At 40.5% G+C, this 24606-nt stretch overlaps 1 protein-coding gene across 2 annotated transcripts in view; it reads right to left on the reverse strand.

The window, feature by feature from the left end:
- The window catches only part of GRAMD1C (GRAM domain containing 1C), an 82541-nt gene extending 58398 nt beyond the window's left edge, over positions 1–24143 (reverse strand). Inside the window, exons 1-2 of one of the 2 annotated variants that reach the window (XM_060770773.2) lie at positions 24041–24143; positions 19055–19183 (exon numbers count right to left, since the gene is read on the reverse strand). In XM_060770773.2, the coding sequence (XP_060626756.2) occupies positions 19055–19183; positions 24041–24043 (132 nt within the window). In that variant the 5' untranslated portion in view covers positions 24044–24143. Of the gene's footprint in view, positions 1–6909; positions 7110–19054; positions 19184–24040 lie in introns of those variants that run through there. The other variant, XM_060770774.2, reaches the window with a different exon arrangement.
- Between the last annotated feature and the right edge of the window lie 463 nt (positions 24144–24606).

The raw sequence follows: 24606 nt of genomic DNA on the forward strand, positions 1-24606 counted from the left end.
TGGTGAAATTTCAAATTTTCATTATTATTTCATGATAGGCGATTTTTATGACAGAACCAATTAGGAACTGCCATTTATAACGAAATTTTGTAAGTTTTGTTAGCGTTCTGAAATTTTCACCATCAGAACTTTAGCAACACTTTAGAAGTAAAGTGCCAGTGCCCTCTAGTTTTGTAAGTACTTTAGAACCATTTAGAACCATGGATTGCCCATGCCTACAGGATACCATAAAGTTGTGTTGGAAGACCTAGAAATGCATTTTCTCTCGAGTTTGGATAGGTCCTCCAATGTAACTCTACAGTAACTCCAGGAAAAACATACCATAGAATTATCTGGAGGACCTAACAAATCCCGAGAGAGATCATTCCCTCCTGGCCACATGCAAATGAAATCGTGGATATGAGTTCTGCAGTTATAAGGGTATTTTGTAACAAGGGCCAGTTATTTACCGATAATGACACTCCAGAAATACATTCTTCACAATGAACAACGGCATCCTTTTTCAGCTTCTTATATCAAAATGTAGGTGATAAATACAATATGGATAGTATTGGTAAAGTGATGATGCATATTGAGCCATATTGGTATTATTATTTAGTGACATTACTGAAAAGTAAACTGTATGGTATTTTTACATAAATATGGATTCTGCCCTGTTTGTAAAGCTTGTTTGCATTTAACACTGTACTATATTTGTTGGCTTTTCACAAACTCTTCTCACCTGTTCAGGAAAGTGACAGAAGGCATTTGAAAATAGAATTCTCCCCATGAGTCATGATGCCTTACCATCCCATGCCGTGCACAAGGAGACCTGGTGTGATGACACAACGGTCATACTTCCTCTGTGATATACTCATTTGATTAATGGATCATTTACATAAAGCTTTTCTGTTTCTCAAGAAATGAGGTATCACCTCATACATTTTAGCATTTTTCTAAACACACACAATTTCCACAAGTAGCTGAATAATATAGTTTGCAAAAGTTTCAGATCTGAATTATTTTAGTAGAAGTAATCAAAGTAAAAAAGTCCCATGCATTCACCTACATTTTGTTCTATTAGATGTTCCTGTACAAAATCCTTTCTTTCCAGTAGAACAGAAGCTCTGCAATAATTTGCTAATTAATTGCCTCTAATTCAACAAAAAGATTTAAAATCCGTATTTAAATTGTTAAATGGCACTGGCACTATATATGAGATATGGTCAATGATAGCCATTCATTTAATTGATAGCCCTGGGATTATTTTGTTGTTGTTGTCGTTTGCTGTTTTTGGATACTTTTAGTAAGCACATTTGAATCATTTAAAAAGTTAAAGTGAATGTTAACAAGGTGTCAATGTAATCTAATTATATTACAATAATAAAATTTATTAATATAATGAATTCACTGTGTAATTATTGCCTCTTTGAAGTGTCATGTTAACAATTCAGTGTTCACAAAATGTTTTCAGGCTCTGGAGTAACAACAATTGTCTACCATTAGAAGACCCAGAAGAGTTGATTAACATAACATACTCCCCAGCTTCTTTAAAAGCAATAAATTAGAATTTGTATGATGGTAAAGGTAAAGTTTTCCCCTTGACATTAAGTCTAGTCGTATCTGTCCCTGGGGGGTGGTGCTAATCTCCATTTCTAAGCTGAAGAGCCGGCATTGTCCATAGACACCTCCAAGGTCATGTGGCTGGCATGTCTGCATGGAGCGCCGTTACCTTCCCGCCGGAGTCGTATCTATTGATCTACTCACATTTCCATGTTTTCAAACTTCTAGGTTGGCAGAAGCTGGGGCTAAAAGCGGGAGCTTATCCCGCTCCCTGGATTTGAACTGCCAACCTTTTGGTCAGCAAGTTCAGCAGCTCAGCGGTTTAACCTGCTGCATTAGTTGTAAAACATTCAGGGATGCTATGTTTCCATTTTCCCTCTAACTTGACCAGATATTCTTCATACATGGAATTCTAACGTGTATGTTCTATGTGTGAATGAACTCTAAGGGTGCATCTACATTGTAGAATTGATCCATCCCACTTTGACTGCCATGGCTCAATGCTATGGGATGACGGGACTTGTGGTTTTATAAAGTCTTTAGCCTTCTCTGCCAAAGACTGCTGCTGGTGCCTTGCCAAATAACAACTCCCATGACTCCATAGCATTGAGTCATAGCAGTTGAACTTGTGGAAAACTGCATTGACTCCACAGTATAGATGCACCATAAGGCAGGCTCAGCCAGTATGGTGGATGAGAAGGTACAGTTCTGCTTTGTCAATGCACATGGGAAAAAACTCAGGGAGAAAATATAGTGGACTCTTAGAATCCATTAGGGTTCAGTTCCAGGACACACGCCCTCCATGGATGTTCAAGTCCCATTATACAGAATGTCATAGTAATATAGTGTCATATATACAGTAGAGTCTTGCTTATCCAACTTTTGCTCATCCAATGTTCTGTATTATCCAACACAGTCTGCCTCCTGCCCAGGTCCACAGCTGTTTCAATACATTGTGATGTTTTGGTGTTAAATTAGTAAATACAGTAATTTTACAATAATGTTACCATGTCGATTTGTTGTCAAACATGATGTTTTGGCACTTAATTTATAAAATTGTAACATAATTTGGCATTTAATAGCCTTTCCTTATTCCCTCCTTATTATCCAATATTTTTATTTAGCCGACATGTCAGCCTGTTTATGTTGGATTAGCGAGACTCGGTAGTAGCAAAATCAAGAAATTTCAACATATTTTTAACAGCCATGGATAATTCAACCTGTGGATGCTGCATCCATGGACAGGAAGGCTGAGTGTAGTATCTAATCCTACCCACTACTGTCTTGCAGTTTCTTAAAGTATACTTCACCAATTATTCCAAAAAAGTAGCTGCCCTCCACTAACCCTCCTCTGATCCGTTATCATGCATTCCCAGTGAGATAACTGTTTATTATTCATTCACAGCTCATATAATGCCAATAGTGAATATTTAAACATAATGAAAGAAATATAATTTATATTTTAATGTTGCTTCAACAGTTTTGCTATGTTTGGTGTGATCATCACTGTTTTCTTTATTGTACATCACCTTGGTACATAAAATACCTTAAATTACTATAAATGTTTATTGAGTTCCAATAATCAAGGACACACTTGCAGACATCACAGATTAGAAGGCTTCTGCAATTGGTTAAAATGAGCATATCATATATCCTGAGCCAATGAAATGGATACTCAGTGCTCTGTGCCTCCTTAATCCAGCCCTTGCAATTTCTTGGTTACTTTGGAGAGCAGGGGACTGGGAGATTACATCTGAATGCTATTTTACTTTTCATACACCAGGATAGTTAATTTTAATGCCCTTGAATTTTACTTAACCACAGAATCTAAACAGAGCTAGACCTACAAAACTGGAACTCAAATAACTATAAGCAATGTTCCCAAAACTTTGCCATAAGCTAAACAATGTTTCCAAAACAATGTTTCCAAAACTTCGTGGCAAAATGAAAATCGCACGTAGTCCACACACTGTCTTGCCTGAGAAAGAAAATATGCCACGCAGGTTATCAGTAAAGGAGTTTACTCTTTGTAATGCAGAGCAACATATATACAGCCATATGACCAGTTGCATTGACTCACACAATGTCCTTTGAGAGAGATTCAAATGGTCTTTAGGTGTCCATGTGGAAAAGCTTTTTCCAGCAGCTTATGAAGAAAGAACTGTCTCTCTTCAAGCTCCCGTACAGCTAAAATCTAAACATGTAACTGTTGCCAAAACTCCCAGGCTCAGCTAGTCTCTTGGGCATAGCCCAACCAATCAGCTTTGTGCTTTGCATTTTCAGTTAACACACTCAACAACTGACTTTTTCCGTGCCCTAACAAACTTTGGCCCTCCTACCAACCCAAAAGAAAATAGATGAGAAAGAAAATCTTCAAACAAATCTACTGTCAGCGGATCGAATCCGGGAAGTGGGGTGAGCTCCCATCTGTCAGCTCCAGTTTCTCATACAGGGACATGAGAAAAGCCTCCCACAGGACAGTAAAACATCTGGGCGTCCCCCAGACAACATCCTTGCAGATGGCCAATTCTCTCAAACCAGAAGCGATCTGCAGTTTCTCAGGTTGCTCCTGGTATAACAAAAACCCTAATAGCACGACAAAGAAAAACTAACGCAACAAGTTCAACTAGATCATTTTTTTCTGCTTTCCAATAATATCAGCTTTGGGAGCAGGGAGAGAAACTAGGTTGGTGTGTAATTGGAAAATAAACAGAAAAATCAAAATAGGGCACACGTTTGGTATATTTCAGGCCTCTTTATGGGCCATGCCAGCCAGTCCCAGATAGACATTCAATTGGTTTTAACTCTCCTTAGCGACTGTTAAAGTGATTAACTTCTTTCAACTTGCAAGGCATTTCTTTGTATACAGAAAACAATCAGTGTCAGGCGAGGCCTGAGCTGAGGAGACACAGCCTTCCAGATGTTGTTGGACCACAACTCCCATCATCCCTCACATTGGTCATATTGACATGAGCTAATGGGGTTTGCACTCCAACAGCAAAACGCTTTATGTTTTTAAATCTTTAGCTAGGATAAAATTATTATTCTTCCTGGCAGTTAGTACAGCACAGAGACTAAAGACTCAGTTATGAAGTCCCTAGGTAATGGTAAAGGTTTGCCTTTGACATTAAGTCTAGTCAAGTCCAACTCTGGGGGGGTGGGGGTGCTCATCTCTATTTCTAAGCCGAAGAGCTGGCGTTGTTCGTAGACGCCTTCAAGGTCATGTGGCCGGCATGACTGCATGGAGTGTCGTTACCTTCCCGCCGAAGCAGTACCTATTGATCTACTCACATTTCCATGTTTTCAAACTGCTAGGTTGGCAGCAGTTGGAGCTAACAGTGGGAGCTCATCCCACTCCCCAGATTCAAACCGCTGACCTTTCAGTCAGCAAGTTCAGCACCTTGGCAGTGTAACCCGCTGCACCACCAGGAGCTCCGACTTAGTCCATCTACTTAGTCCAGTTTGAAAACATTTTAACTATCATGGCTCAATGCATTGATGTCACAGGAGTTGCAGTTTATCCTTCTCTGTCGAAGAGTGTTGATTCCTCACCAAACGACAAATCCCAGGATTCCACCGCATTGAGCCATAGCAATTAAAAAGGTCTCAAACTGCATTAATTATACAGTACAGATGCATCCTAGTACAAAATGAATTCACCAGCTCTTAAGTCTACCTTTCTCCCTCTCAGTTTCCTATATGTCATTCAGGATAATCATGCTGACCAAACTTGCAGGGCTCTTGTAATATTACAAACAATACTGTAAAGCACTTTGAGCATTCAAAAGCACTGTGGAGTGTTAAATGCTAACACGACATCTAAATTGCCATGTGCATCTACCTCCTTTTTGCCCACGGAGAAGCATTCTGTGAACACACCCCAATTGACAGTATGAAGTAGGGCAACCCACACATAGGCTGCCAGCCTCAATAAGATGTTAAGAGATATCATGCTGAAATATATTTGACAGCTTAATTATGTGCTGGTAAACCATTCTTTGTATTATTAAGTGCAGTTCAATCTTATTTAATAGTTCTAAAATGAGCAGAAAGGTCAGAACATTCTGTATATCATGAATGCCCCAGTTCCGGAAAACCATACTCAGAAAGAACATTAACAGGACAATAAAAAAAAACCCCACAACCCTTTACTCTTAGCTCTCTCTTTTCACACTTCCTTCTTTTGGTCATCATGGAGCAGAATTGAGAAAACATTATTTGGGGCAGCTATGTGTCCATGTGTATATGCCTTCAAGCTAGCTATCAACTTAGGACAGCGTTTCTTAACCTGGGGGTTGTGAGGGTGTGTCAGAGGGGTCGCCAAAGACCATCACAAAACGAAGTATTTTCTGTTGGTCATGAGGGTTCTGTGTGGGAAATTTGGCCCTATTCCATCATTGGTGGAGTTCAGAATGCTCTTTCTTTGTAGGTGAACTATAAATCCCAGCAACTACAACTCCCAAATGTCAAGGTCTATTTTCCCCAAACTCCACCAGTGTTCACATTTGAACATATTGCGTATCCGTGCCAAGTTTGGTTCAGATCCATCATTGTTTGAGTACACAGTTCTCTCAGGATGTAGGTAAACTATAACTCCAAAATTCAAGGTCAATGTCCACCAAACCCTTCCACTATTTTCTATTTCTCATGGGAGTTCCATGTGCCAAGTTTGGTTTAATTCCATCATTGGTGGAGTTCAGAATGCTCTTTGATTGTAGGTTAACTATAAATCACAGCAACTATTAACTCTCAAAGACAAAATCAACACACACACATCAACCCACACATCAATCATCAAGTATTCAAATTCGGGCGTATCGGGCATTTGTGCCAAATTTGGTCCAGTGAATGAAAATACATCCTGCATATCAGATATTCATGTTATGATTCATACCAGTAGCAAAATTACAGTTATGAAGTAGCAATGAAAATAATTTTATGGTTCAGGGTCACCACAACATGAAGAACTATAGTAAAGGGTTGCGACATTAGGAAGGTCGAGAACCACTGACTTAAGATGACCCCCATCAATTTCAGAGTTTTCCTAGGCAATTGTGGTTATGCCAGTTCCTTCCTCTGAAACATAACCTAGAGCATCTTAAATCTCCTGCCAACACAATCAGAGAGTTCTAGTCCAAAATAATCTCTGTTTCCAAACTCTATTTTGCTAAAGCAGTCAAGAACAAACCCTGCAATCATTATCCTAAATTGGCAGAAGCTACATATACAGCAGGCCCCAATTTTACAGACCAACTTAGCATCTGAATTGATTACAAAGCCAATGTGGTTCAATGACATCAGGTTTCTATGAATAAGCAAATCCATAAGGTTCATAAATAAATCTTAAAATGTTTTCACAGAACCTACCTTGCAAAGTAGAGTATTGTCCTCTAACCGCGGATTAGGACCAAGCCTAGCAGGAGTGTGATTTCCTACTAAATACTCCATCCTATTGAGCTAGAGGGCATGCAGTAATAGCCATTATTACGCCAGTGGTTACAGACATGGTCCAGCAAGTTGAGGTGCTGTGGTTGTTTCACGTCCCTCTTAATGAGGAGTCTGCTTGTAAAGAGCAATGTATTTCCTATGAGCTCAGATCATTGTTTGCAGAGGATAAAGCATCTAGTGCTTTTAATGCTTTGGAAAGAATGCTGTCAGAGATGATTACATCACTATGAATCAGGATGAGAAAAGAGGAGCCAACAAGCACTTAATAACCCTTCCAGGTGTTTCTAAAGCACCTGATTATCATAGTGTAAGATGACAGAAAATGACAGGTCACCATGATTATTGTGAGTCATAAGTCTTAATGTTTGGGGTATTATTGTGAGTTATAATCCTAATGTTTGGGATACAACTCCATGATTCATGTCACTAAGCTGCACCTGGGGCCCACTGAAATCACAAAATTATAGCACTACATTCCACTTTAACTGCCATGGCTGCATCCTATGGAGTCCTGGGGCTTATAGTTTGGTGAGGCATTGAACTCTTTGGAAGAGAATTCTAAATATCCCTCCCTAAACTACAATACCCCAAACCGCATTGCATAGAATCAAAGCAGTTAATGTGTTATTACACAGTGCTACAATTGTGTCATGTGAAAAAGGTCCGACTCACCAAATTGCTGAACTATCACGCACAACAGAAAAGCAGTCACCTTGATAAGTCACTTTATCGATCTTAAAAAGCTGTAATAGACAGAGCCCCCCTCCCCCCGGGTGAACTGCAGGTTAAACCGTTGAGCTGCTGAACTTGCTGACCGAAAGGTTGGCAGTTTGAATCTGGGGAGCAGGGTGAGCTCCTGCTATTAGGCCCAGCTTCTGCCAACCTAGGAGTTTGAAAACATGCAAATATGATGTGAATAGATCAATAGGTCTATTCACCTTCTGCGGGAAGGTAATGGTGCCCCATGCTCCGGCAGGAAAGTAATGGTGCTCCATGCAGTCATGCCGGCCTCATGACCTTGGAGGTGTCTGCGGACAACAGCAGCTCTTCGGCTTAGAAATTGAGATAGGCACCAACCCCAAGAGTCAGACATGACTAGACTTAATGTCAGGGGAAACCTTCACCTTTACCTTTAATGGACAAAGATGCAACAGTAGTTACTGAGCACTGAACTGTCATTGATAAAGACAACCTCAAGTAAGTGTAGTAAGTTTTCTTTATTATTATTATTATTATTATTATTATTATTAAACCTACAGCACCCGGTATTCCCAGGTGGTCTCCCATCCAAGTACTAACCAGGCCCTAGTAAGTGTAGTAAGTTTTCTCACAGAGCTGTATGGTTCAATCATGACGGTTAGTCATCCAAGACAGGTCGACAAGTTGGTATTTTTAGAAAATATAAAATCTGACAAGTTGAAATCCAGTTTTAAAATATTATGAACAACACCCATGTTTCTTCTCTCAAGAAATAAGAACACGATAATACACATATCTTCCATCTTCCTTGCACGAAAAAGCAAAATAGCAATGCATATCAAATCATTTCTCAGCCAAGATAAAGCACACAATAAATGTTTCAGTGACGGAAGTGATGCACACAGTGATACATTTCACATACGGATTTGATTTATGTTATCTTTAAATGTGATTTCTTTGTTTGCTTTTATTGGACATCAAGTTGACTTTGGGTTATGGCGACCCAATGAAAGACAAATCTAAGAGCCACAGTCATCAGCTGCCTAATCAGGTCTTGCAAGCCCAGGGCTATGGCTTCCTCAACTGATTCAATCCATCAACCTTCCACTTTATCAAATATTATTGGCTCTTCCAATGAGTCGTGTCATCTCATGATACAACAGATACCAAAGTACAACGACCTTAAGTTTATTCATTTTGCTTCTAGTGTGAGTTCACAACCGATTTGCTTGTGAAAGTAGGTAAAGGTTTCCCCTTGACATTAAGTCCAGTCATGACCAACTCTGGGGGTTGGTGCTCATCTCCATTTCTAAGTAGAAGAGCCAACATTGTCCATAGATGCCTTCAAGATCATGTGGCCGGCATGACCGCATGGAGCACCATTGTCTTCCCACAGAAGCAGTACCTATTGACATACTCACATTTGTATGCTTTAGAACTGCTAGGTTGGCAGAAGCTGAACCTAACATTGGGAGCTCACCCTGCTCCCTGGATTCGAACCATGAACCACCAACCTTTCAGTCAGCAAGTTTAGCAGCTCAAGGAACCTTTTGCTTGTGAAGCTACCAATTTATGTATTGTCGAAGGCTTTCATGGCCGGAATCACTCAGTTCTTGTGGGTTTTTTCGGGCTATATGACCATGTTCTAGAGGCATTTCTCCTGACGTTTCGCCTGCATCTATGGCAAGCTTCCTCAGAGGGTGAGGTCTGCTGGAGCTGGGAAAAAAGGGGGTTTATATATCTGTGGAATGAGCAGGGTGAGACAAAAGGCTTTTGTAAGTTGGGCTAGGTGTGAATCTTTTCAACTGACCACCTTGATTAGCATACAATGGGCTGACTGTGCCTGGAGCAAACTCTTCTTGAAAGGTGATTAGATGTCCCTGCCTGTTTCAACAGAAAGGAAGAAACCATGAAAATGAACAAAGTCTGGCTACCAGTATTAAAAAATTCTAAAATTAAAACAGCAGAGAGAAAAACAGGCAGGGACATCTAATCACCTTTCAAGAAGAGTTTGCTCCAGGCACAGTCAGCCCATTGTATGCTAATCAAGGTGGTCAGTTGAAAAGATTCACACCTAGCCCAACTTACAAAAGCCTTTTGTCTCACCCTGGTCATTCCACAGATATATAAACCCCCTTTTTCCCCAGCTCCAGCAGACCTCACCCTCTGAGGAAGCTTGCCATAGATGCAGGCGAAACGTCAGGAGAAATGCCTCTAGAACATGGCCATATAGCCCGAAAAAACCCACAAGAACTGAGGGACTACCAATTTATCTTTTTAGCAGTTCATGGCAGAACTCTTCTCCAGACCCATATTTGAAATACATTGATTTTGCTCCCCTTTCACCTTTCTTCGCTGTACAGTTTTCACAACCATATGTAGAAATAGGAAACATTATAGTGGAAAGATATATCTGATGCAGGGCCGTAGCCAGAAAAAAATTTCGGGGAGGGTTGACAATTTGGGGGGGGGGTTGAAAATTTGGGGGGGATTGAAAGTTTGGGGGGGTGTGAAAATTTCGGAGAGGGTTGAAAATTTGGGATGGGGGTGGGGTTGAAACCTGCCTCCTAGCTCACGCTGAAGCAAAGAGCACAGCAGGGGGCAGAGCAGCCTTCCATAGCCTGCAGCTCCACCCCTGTCAACCACCTCCACCAAGTCTGGCCTCCTTAATGAGAGCATTCAACACACACACACCCAAATTGGTTCCTTCACTACATCGGCTATTGCTGCAAGTAATGACAGTGTGAATAAATTGTCAATATTTGCTTGAGATAGTGCTTACAGTTCTGAAGACTCTTAATTTTTTTGCATCTCATAGACTTAGCATGGGGATTTGGTTAACCAGTTAAAATTCATGAGTAAACCAGGTTTTTTTTAAAAAATCTGAAACATTTCGGGGGGGGGGTTGAACCCCTAAAACCACCCCCTCGCTACAGGCCTGATCTGATGATATATCTTTCCACTTCGGAATCTTATCTATTTCCTTCTTAACTGCCCTTGCAAGTCTTCATTTTTGATTCATAGAATCATAGAGTTGAAAGAGACCTAATTGTGCCCAGAATTGGACACAGTATTCCAGGTGTGGTCTGACCAAGGCAAAAATAGAGGAGAAGCATGACTTCCCTGGATCTAGACACTATGCTCCTATTGATGCAGACCAAAATCGCATTGGCTTTTTTTGCCCCCACATCACACTGTTGGCTCATGTTTAACTTGTTGTCCACAAGGACCCCAAGATCTTTTTCACACGTACTGCTCTCGAGCCACGCATCTCCCATTCTGTATCTTTGCATTTCATTTTTTCTGCCTAAGTGGACTATCTTGCATTTGTCACTGTTGAACTTCATTTTATTAGTTTTGGCCCATCTCTCTAATCTGTTACAGTTTCCATTCTGAGTAATTTAGTCAAGGTATATAAAAAAAATTTAAAATATTTTGATATCTTCATTGCTTACTTTGAAGTTGTATAAATCATTTGTGGTCATTATTTTTGTGTACTTAATATTCAACTCTAACTCTGCTTTTTACACTTTATTCCTTAACTTTCATCAGTAGTCATTCCAAATATGAACTACCACATATACTTGAGTATAAGCCGAGTTTTTCAGCCCTTTTTTAGGCTGAAAAAGCCCCCCTCGGCTTATATTCAAGTCTACTCTACTTATTATTATTATTATTATTATTATTATTATTATTACATTTATTATTTTACTCTATTCTTATTTTTATTGCATTTATTATTTTACTCTATTATTTCTGTTATTATTACATTTATTATTTTTACTCTATTATTTTTATTACATTTATTATTTTATTCTATTATTATTATTGGAAGGATACGTAAGCACATTTACATTGAAGAAGGTTAGAATAATGGTTTAATCACAGTCTTATATTAAATTACAGTTTTATGTATATTTTTTAAAAATGCCTCAATTAATGTAATTTTATTGGTATCTATTTTTATTTTAAAATTTACCAGTAACTGGTGTATTTGCTACTCTTGGCTTATAGTCAAGTCAATATGCTTTCCCAGTTATTTGTGGTAAAATTGGGTGTCTTGGCTTATATTCAGGTCGGCTTATACTTGAGTATATACAGTATTTCCTACAAGTAATTATGATACCATTTGCATAGCTTAAATTAGCATGCACTTTCATAGTGTTTCTTCCCCTGATTTCCATGCCTCCTTCCTCTAAATCCAATCCTACTTTCCGTATATCTTCTGCAGATAAAGTAGACAGGGTGATAACATCTGACTTCATTTGACCCCCTTTGCCAATGGGAATCCACTCCATTTCTTCATAATTGGTTCTTGCTCAGACTACATAGCATACAGTGGTTTACATAGCAAGACTATCAGGCATTGCAGACACCTTCTGGTCATTATTTTGTTTCTTTGCGTTTGGAAGATTCTGTTATATAAAGCTTATGAATTTACAGACTTGTTTTTTTTTCTCCCCTTTCGCTTGTTCACGTATGGAAAAAGCAAGAGCAAATCAGATTCTGTGCTGGCTTTAGGCTCAATCACAATAAAACAGATCTCTGGAGAGGCAATTACAGCTTTATGGAAAACTTCATAGCCTCATTTGTCCCAGCAACTAGACCTTAATTAACAACCTTCTTGTATCATTACACAGGTTAGCTGAAAACAACATTCCCCCTCCTCGAGTCTCTTGTTGGTTTTTGCCATCCATTATGGGCAAACAGGAAGAAGTGAAGCTTAAATCTTGGTTACTTGTTTTAAATCTGCACTTTTGCCAATCAAGCCTTTACTTTTAAAGGAGCCATTTGATGTGTTTCCCTTTATATATATGGGGCCAGAGAAATTTAATTGAGATGGAATTGTGTGGTCCTCTGAAGTTTGGATCGCCAGAATTTGGAAAGTTATAATCCAAACAGGTACATTTTCTAAGTTCTGAAATCACACTAACAATAGCAGGTAAAGGTAAAAGTTTTCCCCTGACATCAAGTCTAGTTGTGTCCGACTCCGGGGGTTGCTGCTCATCTCGATTTTTAAGCCAAAGAGCCGGCGTTGTTCGTAGACACCTCCAAGGTCATGTGACTGGCATGACTGCATGGAATCCAAGTCTATTTATATGTAGTTACACTTCCCTCTTATAAAGTAGATTGTCACTTATTCCCTAACACACGCTTCCCCACCTGATGTGTTGCACTCTAACTGCCATCATCCCTGGCCATTGCTCATGTTGATGGGAGCTATTGGGCAAAATACATTGCACCAGGTGACGTACTAGTAAGCAAAATGAGGACTTGTCATTTTCGAAGGCTTTCATGGCCAGAATCACTGGGTTGCTGTGAGTTTTCCAGGCTGTATGTTCCAGAAGCATTTTCTCCTGCTGTTTCGCCCACCTCTAAGGCAGGCATCCTCACAGTTTGAGGGGTCTGTTGGAAACTAGTCAAGTGAAGTTTATATATCTGTGGAATGTCCAGGGTGGGAGAAAGAACTCTTGTCTGCTTGAGGCAAATGTGAATGTTGTAATTGGCCACCTTGATTAGCATTGAATGGCTGCTTCCTGCCTGGGGGAATCCTTTGTTGGCCAGCACTTGCCTCAGACAGACAAGAGTTCTTTCTCCCACCCTGGACATTCCACAGATATATGAACCTCATTTGCCTAAAAATCTTAAAAAATGTGATGGATAAGGAGTTGAAAAGGAAAACATTAGACAACCAGAAGTTGGATGAAACAAATAAAGGAGAAGAGCAACGTTTAGAAAATCCTAAGTGAATTAAGTATCATGACTCAATTGGATTCAAAAACTGGAAAAGAAAGAGCCTGGGGGAAAGAGAACCAACAAAATTTGAAAACATAATATTAAAAGAGCAGGTCAAAGAAGAAAGTGAGTTTCAGAAAGGGATAACTAGTATGATATACAAAATATTATTAGAGATTAAGGGGAAGAAAGAGGATACAAACAAAGGAACTATGGGAGAAAAATGGGAATAAAAATAGGAGAAAGACATTGGGAAAAATTATGGAGAGCAAGACACCTCAAGAATTTATCAATTAGAATAAAATAAAACTACTACAAGCTGGTATGGAAATGGTACCTTACTCTGACAAAGATACACATTATGGACAAGAGCTGTTCAGAAAAAATATTGGAGGGGTTGCCAAGAAAGGGGAATGTATATTCACATGTGGTGGCTATGTAAATATGATAAATTAACATGTAATCTAAAGGTTAAAAAAAAGGCCTAAGGAAGAATAATGATTTTGAAAGTACATGAAAAAAATTATTGAAGAAACATTAAGGAACCAACCCCCACCAGAAGAAATGAGGTTCTAGTGGGATCATAAAGAAAAGAAGGACTCCAGAGATGAGGAGCACAATGCGGCAAAGGAGAAGAAATAACTATATGAATGGTAGAGATGGGCTTTTTTGTAACGAAATGAATAGAAACTTAATTTAAAAATATTATTTTTAAAAAGGAACATCACTGGCCTAGTTTCCAACAGACCTCACAACCTCTGAGGATGCCTGCCATAGATGTGGGCAAAATGTCAGGAGAGAATGCTTCTGGAACATGGCCACACAGCCTGGAAAACTCACAGCAACCCAATATGAGGACTGCCTTCTAATTTAGAATTATTTTTAAAACTGAAACTGCACTGACAATCTACAAAGGCACAAATGAATTGCCTGCTTTGGTAGAGTAATAGGTTTAGAGATAGATGCACAGCATGACATTTGATGGATTCACTACAATTCATCATCTCATTCTAGCCGAGAGACAGTTGCCTGACAGTGAGGAACAAGCATGGGACTAAAGAGCTCAGACTTACAGTTGATTCATTACATCAACTCAGACAAGTCATTTAACGTCTTACTCAGATTTCTCATGCCCGGAGCAGAATTAATAATTCAGAAATGTAACCAAGAATGGCTCAGAGAAGGCTTTTGTGCCTGCAGCAGCTGTGTGGTAGTATTGCAATAGTTATCAGATGCCAGCATTTTGCTCCTTACAGAAAGACTTGTTTCTCATATTGAAAGGAAACAGCCAGCTGGCAAGCACAAACTACTGGTAATTGAATGCTACCGTTCTTACAACAAACTACCTGTAAATAGCATATTATTCTTGCAGTTAGAAGTACAAATTTCTCCCCAAGTTTAAATAACAGGCATAGGGGACTGATCTGAAGTAGGACCCTGGTGAAGAGGAATTGGACTTTTGTTCCTTGCTGTGGTCCTAACTGGATTGCCCTCGGTTATATTAGTTGGTTAAGACAGAAATACTAGCTGTTCTCAGATCAAGGTGAAACAAGGGAATTATTTCCTCATATTTATTGTGGCAGATGGAATAAATAGCATTTAATCTAGTTTGCTCTTTGCTTCTAGCCAGAAGATACCGTAGAGCAGCGTTTCTCAACCTGGGAGTTGGGACCCCTGGGTGGGTATCAAGGGAATGTCAAAGACCATCATAAAAAACAGTAACATTGGTGGGGTTCAGAATGCTTGTTGATTATAGGTGAACTATAAATCCCAACAACTACATCTCCCAAATGTCAAGGTCTTTTCCCCCCCAAATTCCACCAGAGCTCACATATGGGCATATTGAGTATTTGTGCCAAGTCTGGTTCAGATCTGTCATTGTTTGAGTCCACAGTGCTCTCTGGATGTAGGTGAACTACAACTCCCAAACTCAAGGCCAATGCCCACCAAACTCTTCCAGTATTTTCTGTTGAACATGGGAGTTCTGCCTGCCAAGTTTGGGTCAATTCCATTGTTGGTGGAGTTCAGAATGCTCTTTGATAGTAGGTGAACTATAAATCCCAGCAACTGCAACTCCCAAATGACAAAACAATCCCCCCAACCTCACCAGTATTCAAATTTGGGCATATGATGTATTTGTGCCAAATCTGGTCCAGTGAATGAAAATACATCCTGCATATCAGATATTTACATTACGATTCATAATAGTAGCAAAATCATAGTAATGAAGTAGCAACAAAAATAATGTTATGGTTGGGGATCACCACAACATGAGGAAGTGTATTAAGGGGTTGCAGCGTTAGGAAGGTTGAGAAACACTGCTGTAGAGCCTCGCTTTTTCAACAGAAACGGGCTGGCAGAACGATGGGATTAAGGAAAGGCCTATTAAACATCAAATTACGTTATGATTTTACAAATTAAGCACCAAAACATAATGTTTTACAACCAATCAACAGAAAAAACAGTTCAATACACAGTAATGTTACGTAGTAATTACTGTATTTACAAATTTAGCACCAAAACATCACAATGTATTGAAACAGCTGTGGATCCAGGTGGGAAGCAGACTGAGTTGGATAATACAGAACGTTGGATAAGCAAAGGTTGGATAAGCAAGACTCTGCTGTAGATACAAAGCAGAGTAAAGAATGAATCCTGGCACCATATAAAAAGTATATTATAGACACACTAAGAAAGTCTTTGCAAGTTGCAGCAACATATCAATTAAACCTTCTAGAAATGTAGTATGCTCCTACTTTGTTAGCTAAGGTGTAATCCACACTGACCATTTAAGCACGTTTCAAATTGGTACTGAAGAAAGTGGTTTTGCTGCACAGATGATGATTGCATAGGAAACTCCCAAACTACCTTGAGCTCCAGATGGTGATTACACAAACCACCGAGCACCGATGTGCATTAAGGGCTTTCTTTTGCACCGTTTTGTGGGAATTTGTTGGCTGGCCACCACAGACTGAATATAGCTTTGAACTCCATTAAATGGTCAGTGTAGATGGGGCATAAGATGGAGATTTGAATAACCCACCAAAACTGGAGAAGTGGTACCTACATTTCCCATTTGAGGATAATAATAATAATAATAATAATAATAATAATAATAATACTTTAGTTATACCCCACCTCCATCTCCCCAAGGAGGACTCGGGGCGGCTAACATGAGGCCAAGCCCAACAAATTACAACAGAGCAAAAGAATACAACAACAAAAAGATCAAGTAAAAAATACAATTAAATAAATCAAAAGGAACACAGAGTATAACATAAATAACAAGACATTGAGCCAAGTGGGCAGGATCCATGAAAATGGAAGATTCAGGAATAAGGTTGAGATCTGGCAACTTTGTTACCCAAAATACCTGCAAAATACTCATACAATTGCTAAACCATAGTTAGTTTAGGCTTTATTATTCATAGTACTGGATTAAACTAAAACACGTTCAAGTGTAGAATAGATATCTTCAAACCAGTGAGAGTTCAATTAGCGACTGAATAATTCAAATTCCCATTAATTTCAGACAGTATGCTCCAAGTATGATTGAGTTTGGACCCAATCCCTTTGCATCTTGATCAGACCATTAAGAAACACAAGAGTCAGAGCAGGGAATGTACTTTCGAGAATGGCTTTTAGATCCCTTTACATCATACGCAGGATTTGGAAACCTAACATTAACACTATCTTAAAATATAGTACCAGTCTTCAAAGTGATTATTTTTAGAATGAGAAAATATTTTTAAGTCCTATTGTATGCACTTTATACAAATGAGGGTAAATAAGACAAAAAAATACATATAATGGCAAGTGTGAATGTTGCAATTGTTGGCAGTCCCAAAGAAACCCCAAGGTTTATGAAACAAAATATTTATGAAATGGAGATTCATAGAAAAGGAAATGTCTGGCTCTTAAACAAGTCCGTTCCCCACTGCATGTAAGCTTCTAATAATCATGAGATTTTGTCTGAGGCTGAGAGCGTGTGGCTTACCCAATGTCACCCAATGGGTTTCCATGGCCAAGCAGGGATTCAAATCCTGGTCTCCAGAGTCATAGTCCAAGACTCAGATCATGAAACCACAATGGCTATTGTGTTGTTGAAGGCTTTCATGGCCAGAATCACTGGGTTGCTGTGAGTTTTCTGGGCTGCATGGTCATGTTCCAGAAACATTCTCTCCTGACGTTTCACCCACATCTATGGTAGGCATCCTCTGAGGTTGTGAGGTCTGTTGGAAACTAGGCAAGTGAGGTTTCTATAGCTGTGGAATGTCCAGGGTGGGAGAAAGAACTCCTGTCTATTGGAGGCAAGTGTGCATGTTGCAATTGGCCACCTTGATTAGCACTGAATAGCCTTGTTAGCACCTCTTAGCAAAAGATCCCCCCAGGCAGGATGCAGCCAGGTTTTGAAGCTGCATGGTTATTGTTTAGTGGGACACTACAAATCATATTTCCCAAGTTGTAGAGAAATATATTAACTGTTCTACTCTAACCACTGAACTTGCTAACTGAAAGGTCACAGGTTTGAGTCCAGGGAGTGGGGTGAGCTCCCGCTGTTAGCCCTTAACTTCTGTCAACCTAGCAGTTCAAAAACATGCAAATGTAAGTAGATCAATAGGTGTCGCTCCAGAGTGAAGGTCCATGCAGTCATGCCAGCCGCATGACCTTGGAGGTGTCTACAGACAACGCCAACTCTTTGGCTTAGAAATGGAGATGAGCACCAACCCCCAGAGTCAGACACAACTGGACCTAATGTCAGGGGAAAAATTTTACTTTTACCTACTCTAACTACTAGACTACACCGACTCCTTTTTGATACAACCCCTTTGCTATCCTGAGAAGCATAACTGCATAACCACTACATCGTCTCGGCTCTCATTGAGCAACAAGAATTCAGTAGTAGGAGAGGAAGACTTGAAACTTAGCAATCCAGAGATCACAATAATTCCAGTTCTGCGGTAAAACCACAGGTTCAAGTGTTTTTACATTGATATGCAACTGTAATTTACTCCCAAGATTTGAGGATTGGGTTCTTAATCACAGCTATTTTAAGAAACTTTCTGTTCAAATCCTAAGGGCATAATTTTCAATATAAAATAAAAACACAATATGCTTATTCCGGAGTTTCAAAGGACTTGCTTTGTAATATATTGGCTCATAATTGCATGATTTCCTGAATTTTCAGTTATGACAATAACTTCATATGAAATGAATTAGTGGGGTTACTCCTTTACCACTATATACACACTATATACACAAAATACAAATCTCCCAATTTACAGGAAGGAACTAACTTGAGGTGCCTCTACAGTATAGAATTAATGCAGTTTGACATCACTTTAATTACTATTGCTCAAGGTTTTGGAATTATGGAAGTTGTAGTTATATAAAGTCTTTATATTTCTCTGCCAAGGAGTGCTGGTGCCTCACCAAACTACTCCTCCCATAATAATATTGAATCATGGAAGTGGTGTCAAACTGAATTGTATCTACACTGCAGATGCACCCTTAATTGTTGAAGAACATAGATGTCCCAAGAGTTTGGAAAAGTTACTTTTTGGACGCCAACTACCATAGTCCCTCAGCAAAACTACTCATGTAAAAAAAAAAAGAGAAATGAAATTACCCAAAAGCTCCAGTCACCACTCCAATTATAGGGAGAAGGGGGTTGCATCTTCTCTGCGCATAGGTTGAGAGGCTCCTCACAGTCCACCAGCAGCTGGCCAATGAAGCCATGATCCACTTCGGGAAGTGCCTGGGATCAAGGAAGAAAAAGATCAAGTAGCTTAATAACCCTGTCAAATGTTTCCAGATATGATTGGCAAAGCACTTTGCAGCATTTCTAGTTAAACCTCTAAGGCCCTGGATAAGCCAAGAGGAACAAGGAAAGAACATTTGCAATCTGCTTTTGTTTTAATTAGGTTCATGGCATTGCAGACTCTTTCCCCGTTGCATAACGTGGGCACAGCTTGTTCTTCCGTTTGCCCTGCACTCTTCTTCCACCTTTTGCTAAACTCAAGGGTCTTTCATCTTAGACAATTATAGCACTGTGATTTGAGTTTAACTTTCTTCAATTCTCTGGTGGACTAGAGTGCACCCACACTGTTTCATTAATGCAGTCTGACTTGGCCACGGTGGTCCACGCTCTGGTTACAACCTGTATAGATTACTGCAATGCACTCTACGTAGGGTTGCCTCTGAAGACTGCTCAGAAGCTCCAGCTAGTCCAACGCTCGGCAGCCAGGTTGCTCACCGGAGCGGAGTATAGGGAGCGTATAACCCCCCAGTTATGCCAGCTCCACTGGCTGCCTATTAGCTTCCAAGCACAATTCAAAGTGCTGGCTTTGACCTATAAAGCCCTAAATGGTTCCGGCCCAGTTTATCTGTCCAAACATATCTCCCTCTACGAACCTTCAAGGACCTTTAGATCATCTGGGGATGCCCTGCTCTCGGTCCCACCGCCATCACAGTTGCGTTTGGTGGGGACGAGAGACAGGGCCTTCTCTGTGGTGGCCCCTTGGCTGTGGAATGCTCTCCCTAATGAGATTAGATCTGCCTCCTCCCTCCTGACCTCCTGGAAGAAGCTCAAATTTTGGTTGTGGGATCAAGTGTTTGCAGAATAGAGTGACTTGCTGGAGAAGATGGTGTTTTTAGTGGACTGCAATGGATTGATTTGGATGACAATTTGAACTGGTGAACTGTTTTAATGTATATTTATAACTGTTTTGATTTATGCTAATTGTATTTTATGCTGTGTTACTATGAAACAGTCAGGCTGTTCTAAGCTAACTAACTTGTTCCTCATTCAGGACTAGAAACTTGGGCAGCGTGGGATTGAATCCCAACAATAATTATAATATAACTTTGTACAATTCCCAGTCAACTCCTCCCCTCTCTTTGATGATATATTAGATACTGGTAAAAATTTACATTACTAACAATAGTTCCATTATCCCCAATCTCCTTTTTATATATATTTTTCATTTTCTTTTGCACCCGACTTCTCTGTTTTCCTTCTTTGTGTGTGAGTGAAAAAAATTGTAAATGCTCAATTAAATTATATTAAAATAGTCACACTAAAAAGTAGTCTGGGGTGTGGTGCTCATCTCCATTTCTAAATCTAAGAGCCAAATATTTAATCAATATTACTCAGGGGCGGCTCAACCCATTACGCAAAGTAAGCATTTGCAGTATAGTTGATTTTGCCCAGGGGCGCTCTTTAGGGAAAATAGACCTTGACATATGCGAGTTGTTCACCTACAATCAAAGAGCATTCTGAACTCCACCAATGATAGAATTGAACCAAATATGGCACACAGAACTCCCACGACAAACAGAAAATATATATCAGTGATTGGTTGGGATGGGGGTGCCAAAATACTGTTTGCTTAACGTTGAACATTACCTAGGGCCACCTCTGATATTACAAGAATCAGGCATATATTGCATTCTTCTTATGTTTGAATGTAGGCTAACACATACTACAGAACTTTAAGAACAAAGGCCAAAAAAAAGGTTTACGGAATGGTTCTCTAGCAAAAAAAATAAAAATGGGAATTTTTCTTTAGATCCTTCTTCTTGCAGAAAGTCAGAAGGAAAGCACCCAGTTTATAGGACCCCAGTACTGACAGATCTAAACATACATGTCAGCCCTGTATCCAATGGAGTGAAAGTGGTGAAGGATTAGTCATTATGTTTATTCTAACTTACAGAATCTATAGCAGGCATGGGCAAACTTCGGCCCTCCAGATGTTTTGGACTTCAATTCCCACAATTCATAACAGCCTGTAACTGGCTGTTAGGAATTGTGGGAGTTGAAGTACAAAACATCTGGAGGGCCGAAGTTTGCCCATGCCTGATCTAGAGCCAGCCTTCCATATGCATTGTGTCTAGGAGTGCAGGACCCTCACAAAAGCGACTAAAGAAATTGCCATTCTTATACCTGAAAAAACACTTCTCTAAGCACTTCTAGCTCTTCCAGCGTGGCTCTATTGTCAACTATTGTTGGACTATAGAATCGCACTGGAGGATCTAGAGATTCCTACAGAAATGTTCTCCTTAGAAATCGCTAGGTCCTCCAGTATTAATGGAGAAAACTGATCCTAGAGTCACACTGTACAATCTAGAATGAAAATTTTAATGAAATCCATGAAAAATCTGTGAGGGGAAACTACCCAAAGACAGCAGAGCATCCCAAAATACAAAACGGGATACCCTACGGTTGAGCATTCAGCTCACAGCAAGCAGAACATGAAGTGCTGTGGCTGTAACGAATTTAGGAGGCAAAAATGCAGAGTTTAATCTTAAACAGTACAAAAGGTTTATTTACTTTAAAAAATAGTAACATTTCTTCATAGTAAAGAACTGGGTCTGAGCTATTCTATACTCCATCTCTTCTAGGGTTCAGAGAGGGGAAAACCACCGAGCACTACATCTCTCCTGGTACACACAAGCAGAGAGAGATCTCAATGCACTCTACATGAACAGATATATAAATAACACTTTATTTATATTCCGCCCTATCTCCCTAAGGGGACTCAGGGCAGATCACAGTACAAATACGCAGTAAACATTCAATGTTGTTCGGATAGAAAAGGACAGAACAGACAAAAAGGAGGTATGTTGTGTTGACATCCAGCTTTCGATGCCTTTGGAGGATGTGCTCAAATCTAGCCACAGGGGGGTGCTGTTGCTCCATCCTCTATGACGAAGAGCCATCACGACTTCCTCCTTTCTTTTGGTCACCAGTATTTTCTGGTCTTTTTCTATTATGGTTTCGTAAAATACCTCCCCTGCTATTTATATCGTGCCGAGGCAAGAGGGATATTGGGAGGGGAGAGGCTGACTACCCACGAAAAATTACTACTACCACATCAGCTCTAGATTATTAAAAATGGTTTTCTGTGGGCTAGCAGATGGTGACAACTGGATGGCATATGTTCTGTATCAGAAACTAGAGCTGATATGGTCTATCCAATGCAATTATCTGAATCAGCACCCCAAATAACCAAACCGAATCTAAAGTTGACCAAAAACTGATTCATAGCCCTTTTCATACTAATGTTGGAGTAGTCCCTGGTCAAGGTGGTTCCTGGTCAAAAAAAAGGTTAGGAACCATTGCCGTAAACAAAGGATTGACTTAGTGGAGAAGTTGAGAGTGTTTTCTAGGCCCTCAGTTCTCCATTCCAGGCTTCCTGGAATTCCCCTTCTGTACCTATCCTTTCAAAAAATGAAATTGGTGTAAGTGTGTAAGAGAACTGGGAAGCCCTGGCCCCTGAGTGCTCCAGCTGGAGGTCAGCTGTGACCAGCAGTGCTGTAGAATTTGAAGAGGCACGAACGGAGGGCAAAAGAGAGAAACGTGCCAAGGGAAAGGCATGTCAAGCCAACCCTGACCAGGACCACCTTCCACCTGGAAACCAATGCCCTCACTGCGGGAGAAGATGCAGATCAAGAATAGGGCTCCACAGTCACCTATGGACCCACCGCCAGGACACCGATCTTGGAAGACAATCCTACTCGGACAATGAGGAATCGCCTATGTAAGTAAGGGAAAGGTCTCATCAAAGTCTAAAAGTAAAGGTTTTCCCTTGACATTTAGTCTAGTCATGTCCGACTCTGCAGGATTGATGCTCATCTCCATTTCTAAGCCAAAGAGCTGGCGTTGTCCGTAGACACCGCCAAGGTCATATGACCGGCATGACTGCATGAAGCACCTTCCCACCGGAGAGGGACCTATTGATCTACTCACATTTGTATGTTTTCGAACTGCTAGGTTGGCAGAAGCTGGGGCTAACAGCGGGAGCACACCCCGCTCCTTGGATCTGAATCTGCGACCTTTCGGTCATAAAGTTCAGCAGCTCAGCGGTTTAACCCACTGCACCACCAGGGGTTCCCCAAAGTCTACAGTTAGGGCAATTCGCCTTTGAAATCGGTTGACGAATAAAGGATTTAACATTGAAAGATGCCAATGTCTCCAAGCCTTATTGTGCTTCTGCCCCATCTGCCAGCTTCTTGAACCACGTTGGCACTCTGTGTGGCCTATGAAATATCAATACTAAAATATTAATATTAATTTACACAACCCCCTTTTATGTTATTATAAAAACAGTGAACTATTTTAATAAGGAATTGAGATAAAAGGGGTTTTTTCCCCCCTAAACTGGAAGAACACTTGGGAAGTCTATCACCCCTAGAGGATAAGGGGTGCATCTACACTGCAGAATTAAATCCAGTTTGATACCACTTTAAATGCTATGGAATCATGGGAGCTGAAGTTTGATACCACTCTTTGGCAGGGAAGGCTACAGACATTGCAAAACTACAGTTCCCATGATTCCATACCATTGAGCCCTGGCAGCTAAAGTGGTGTCGAACTGCATTAACTCTACAGTGGAGACGCACTCCCCAAAACAGCGTGGAAAGTGGCACCTTGTCCATCAAGTCCAACCTAAGCTCACAATTTCAATTCCACTGAAGATCCCAAGCCAGGGACTTCCCCTGTAAGTCACACCTTGGAAAAGCAAAATAATAAATACCTCCAAAGAGAGAAGGGGAAAAATACCCCAAAGGAAAGGGAGGGGGGGGTGAAAGGGAGAAAGCCCACGCCGCTTACCATAGAGGGAGAGAGGGAGGTGCAGCGAGGCCAAGGCTGGTCTCCAAACCCAGCACACCGGAGGGCTGCCGGGCTGCCCTTGTGTGCGATTTAAAGGGCCAGCAGCGGCATTAGGACAGGGGGAGGGGGAAACCTGTTGATCTCTTTGACCGAAAACAGCGGCCTCTTTAAAGAAGCACGGGCTCCTTTCATGGCCAATGAAAGGAGGCGGCGATAAGATCTAAGGCTTCCTGGGACTTCCCCTCCTCTCTTGAATCAGGTTGCAGATTTCCCTAGGAGTAAGGATGCATCCACGCTGTAGAATTAATGCAATTTGACACCGCTTTAAACTGATATAGTTTCAATGCTATGCAGTCATGGGGGTTTATAGTTTGGTGGGGCTCCAGCACTCTTTGGCAGAGAAGGGAGGACGACCTTGGAAAACTACATCTCCCGCCATTGCATAGCCTTGAGCCCAGTGGCCCAAACTGCATTAAGTAATTGTAGTTTACACTCTTTGGCAGAGAAGGGAGAAAGACCTTGGAAAACTACATCTCCCACCATTGCATAGCCTTGAGCCCAGTGGC

This window comes from Anolis sagrei, chromosome 3 (genome assembly GCF_037176765.1).
Source record: "Anolis sagrei isolate rAnoSag1 chromosome 3, rAnoSag1.mat, whole genome shotgun sequence".
Classification (NCBI taxonomy): domain Eukaryota; kingdom Metazoa; phylum Chordata; class Lepidosauria; order Squamata; family Dactyloidae; genus Anolis; species Anolis sagrei.